The 3,928-nt window shown below is 42.2% G+C and overlaps 1 protein-coding gene across 3 annotated transcripts in view; it reads right to left on the bottom strand.

The window, feature by feature from the left end:
• Positions 1 to 1,309, bottom strand: part of LOC138973462 (uncharacterized) — a 20,202-nt gene extending 18,893 nt beyond the window's left edge. For 2 of the 3 annotated variants that reach the window (XM_070346177.1, XM_070346179.1), the window contains exon 1: positions 949 to 1,307. In XM_070346177.1, coding sequence (XP_070202278.1) covers positions 949 to 1,003 — 55 coding nt within the window. In that variant the 5' untranslated portion in view covers positions 1,004 to 1,307. Of the gene's footprint in view, positions 1 to 948 lie in introns of all 3 variants that reach the window. The other variant, XM_070346178.1, reaches the window with a different exon arrangement.
• Positions 1,310 to 3,928: the final 2,619 nt, after the last annotated feature.

Below are 3,928 nucleotides of genomic sequence, written 5' to 3'. Positions count from 1 at the left end.
ACCGCATGACGTTTTGTCACCGTCTCCTTTGTTCAATACGTAGTTGATTTGGCGCAGCGATGTCCCCGTCACCTTTACACACAACCTTACTGAATGTATCGTTGCTCTGACACTCAGCAGTACTGTCTTGTTACGTGTGAGTCATAATCACTGCCCATAATTATCTTAAGATCAAAACGACAAGTACAGTGCTCTTTTCACAGGAAGTATTTATGGCTGGTAGTTTCGGTTTCGGTTTCGGTTGTACGTCACTCGGGAGCGAGAGTCTGTGTGTGATATACAGCAAATGTCGGGGAGGGGGGGGGGGGGACAAAGAGAGAAAGGGGGTGAGGAAAGCGAGACAGAAAGAGAGAGAGAAAAAGTTGAGGAACAGAGACAGAGGGGAGGGAGAGATAGATAGAGAGAGAGAGAGAGAGAGAGAGAGAGAGAGAGGGTAAGCGAGGGTAAGAGAGGGTAAGAGAGAGACAGAGACAGAGACATAGGGCTCGACAGATAGGGCGAGAGAGATTGAAAGAAAAAAGGGGATAGAGGGGAAAATAAACTTAAGAGAGAAAAAGAGAGAGAGCGCGCGCGCGCGCGTGTGTGTGTGTGTGTGTGTGTGTGTGTGTGTGTGTGTGTGTGCGTGTGTGTGCGCGCAATTATGTGTATTAGTCTGTCTGTTTGTATTCATTTGTGCTTCTCTGTGCGTTTATTTATTTCGGCTGAATATCTGCACTTAAGAATCTAAATGTATTACTGTTAACACACACAAAACAAACAGTCACACCACGACCGGTAAATCACAACACAAAAGTATCGAACTTTGGTATTAACAGCTTATAGTCATTGTGAGTGAACATTCACGCCAAATAGGCAACAACAAAACTCTGAGAACAGGAGAAAGCACTTAGCTAATAACCATGCAGTTCTTGATTACAATACAGCACAGCAGAGAATCAACATACATACCCGACACACTCCTTGTGAAAAACACGATTTGTAGAAGGATTTGCAGGTGAATCATGTTGATGCTTGATTTGTCTGGGCTCTCTTCAAAAGTTCAAAATCTTCACAGCATTTCAAAATCACAACGGAATCCCAAATCACAACGAAATCCGAGAACCACTGCGAAGTCACAATGAAATAGTATAACCCCTACAACATTCAAACATCTCCACCAACTCTGAAAAGTTCTACGAAGCCCAAAAATGAACAAGAACTCTTAAGAGGGGTCTGCAATGACTGCTAGCCTGTCAGCGTTTGCCGGATATACTTTCTATAGAACTAGGATATCAACAGTTCTGTAAAGCGTGATCCCAGCGAACAACCGTCGCACGCGGAAGAAGTTATTTTCAGGTGTGAAGAATAGAGGGTATTGTTGTGTTATACCTTATCCGGTATCGTGGTGCAAAGCTTGTTCAGCACGACACTTCAAGTGACATTTTTGGAGCTAGTGTCGACGACAGAGATTTAAAGCTGAAGCGTACCGATAAATATAATTCCTTCCACAAAAAGAAAGAGGGAGAACTATTCAGCTTCGGCCTATATTTGATTACCAGTGATTTTGTTCCCTGATGTGCTGACATTTTTGGAGCTAGTGTCGTCGACAGAGATTTAAAGCTGAAGAGTATCGATAAAACGAATTCCTTGTTGGTGATTTTTTTCCAAAGAAAGAAAGAGTGGGTTCTATTCAGCTTCGACCCATCTTTGATTACCAAGGATACAGTTCCCTGATGTGTGTGAGTGTATCCCCACCGTCCTACCCAAATCTCCCACTGCGCGCCCTATCTTCTTCTTGTTCGCTCATTTCATTTTTGCGATTTGCGTTGATCTGTGGGTCAAAATCTCGTGGGAGTAATTTTCTCGTGTTACACCGGGTTAAAAAGAACGGCCATTATCCCCGAGCACGCTAGTACTTGGGCTCAGCAGACTTTAATTGTGTGTCTGTGTGTCTTTCTCCACTTAACAGCTTATTGCTGGGAAACTACTGGGCGCAGTTCGTTCAAAAGTTGATACACTAACTTGATAATAGGTCCGATTGATCATATTAAAACTTCATAATGTTACCTGGGACCTAAATGCGAAATAAACCACAAAAACGACTTGGCCGTAGGAGGAGTTCACACCGGCGGGGCAACACGCAGCCATTGAGCTGATAGAACAGCCGAACGCGTCACACAAAAATACGTCATGACAAAGTTACACGCAAAGCGAAAGAGACTTTGACGTCATTTACTTTTGTTCGGAATTTTCCGTCTGTTCCTAGCTTGTCAGTGAAGACCTGACGTGAGTAAGCTTACCCAAAACGTCTTTGTTCTCTATTCACATTGCAGCTGTGAAATAATCAGTCTTGTGTCTCGGTCGTGTAGGTACAGAGTTTTCTTCTGCAATCATTGTGTTCGTGTTGATGACGGCTTCATAAGACAAAATAATAAGCGAATCTATCGCGAGGAAGACGTTTATGTACAAATCACCGAACCCAACCCATTTTTTGTGTGCATTTTTCTGAAGAATAAACTGCATGTGGTTAATTTCATCCGTTTAATGCTTGTCGAAACGAGCCATAAGGCTTTAGAATAAAAGATTTCACGCATTGCTTGGCCATCTGATCACAGATGAGGTCGCAGTTTGTAGGTTGAATCTATGAATCGGCCAGAGATAGATCTGCATTTCTGGTCAGAAACCAACATTCACACCACAGACATTCCAAACATTTATATTTATTGAGCGAGCCAGTCTGAAGAGTACTCGGGTCCAGCGCGAGCGTTTTTTTATCAATACAAATAATTTCCATTATTCCCCCCTCTGCTTCTTTACCTCTGTAAACTTGTAGAGCTAGTTATTTTTCGATAATGACCCAGCAACCAAACAAATAACGAGCCAGCAACAGCCTGAATCCTCGATAGTGCTATGGGTTGAGAAGCTGTTCTGTTTCGGTACTACTTTTGCGACTGAAAAGTTCCGAACGCTCTAATGTACGAAGTATACATTTCTGGAGCAAACACAGGTGAGCAAACAATACAAACATACTGCATTTAAATTAACAACTACAGGCCTGAACACATGAATCTCCATATAAAATCCATGAGTTCGGTTGTTTTCTGAATCTAGATCTGCCGTGCACAAACGTTCATCAAAAGCAAATTCCCAAGGTAAGTAACTCATACTTTGTCTAGCGACAAGAGTAGTTCCCCTTCTTGTCACTCAGTTTCTTCGACAACACTGACTGCAATCCTATGGTCAGTTTTCAACAATATTTCATTTTATAAACAGATCACACGCAACCAAATGCACACATCTCATCAATTTAAACAACATAAAGCGGTTTCATACACTATTTTCCCCAGAACACTGAACGTTGGAACACGGGTGCAAATGTTCGTCTGCTAGTCCCATTTGACGAAAGAACATTATCCTAAGCAATACTAAAACATAAGAAGAACACACAATATCCGCCACAGCAGAATAACAGCATATCTGTGTACTTGATTTTAGTCCAAAACAGGGAAACTGACAAGAAGTGTTAACAGAATGGAATGATTTGCACTGAACTATACAACCGCGCATTAATCGATCGCCTGCGCAGGTTGACTGGTTGAGTGATTCGGATTCGATCAAACTTTCGCACAAAAACTCCTGTTTTCTTTGACTAACTGAAGAAAGGAGGAATAAAGAGGTTACACACCTCGTCTCAGAGATTATTAAAAATAATGGTCTCAGTTCGCGGTCATGAAAAAGCTCGCTGAAACTCGCATTTTTCATGATCCGCTAACTTCGACCATTATTTTTAATAATCACTGAGACTCGGCATGTGACCTCTACTTCTCAAAAGTCACCACTTTTAGTCACAGTCAGCCAAGGCATGGTCCGAGACCAATGGTGCTCACAGACCATTTTGTTTAATGACGTCAAATTCACGATGACGTTTGTTATGACACCAGAACCCAAA

Source organism: Littorina saxatilis, linkage group LG8, assembly GCF_037325665.1.
Source record: "Littorina saxatilis isolate snail1 linkage group LG8, US_GU_Lsax_2.0, whole genome shotgun sequence".
NCBI lineage: Eukaryota > Metazoa > Mollusca > Gastropoda > Littorinimorpha > Littorinidae > Littorina > Littorina saxatilis.
This window is presented reverse-complemented; position numbering and strand designations above follow the sequence as displayed.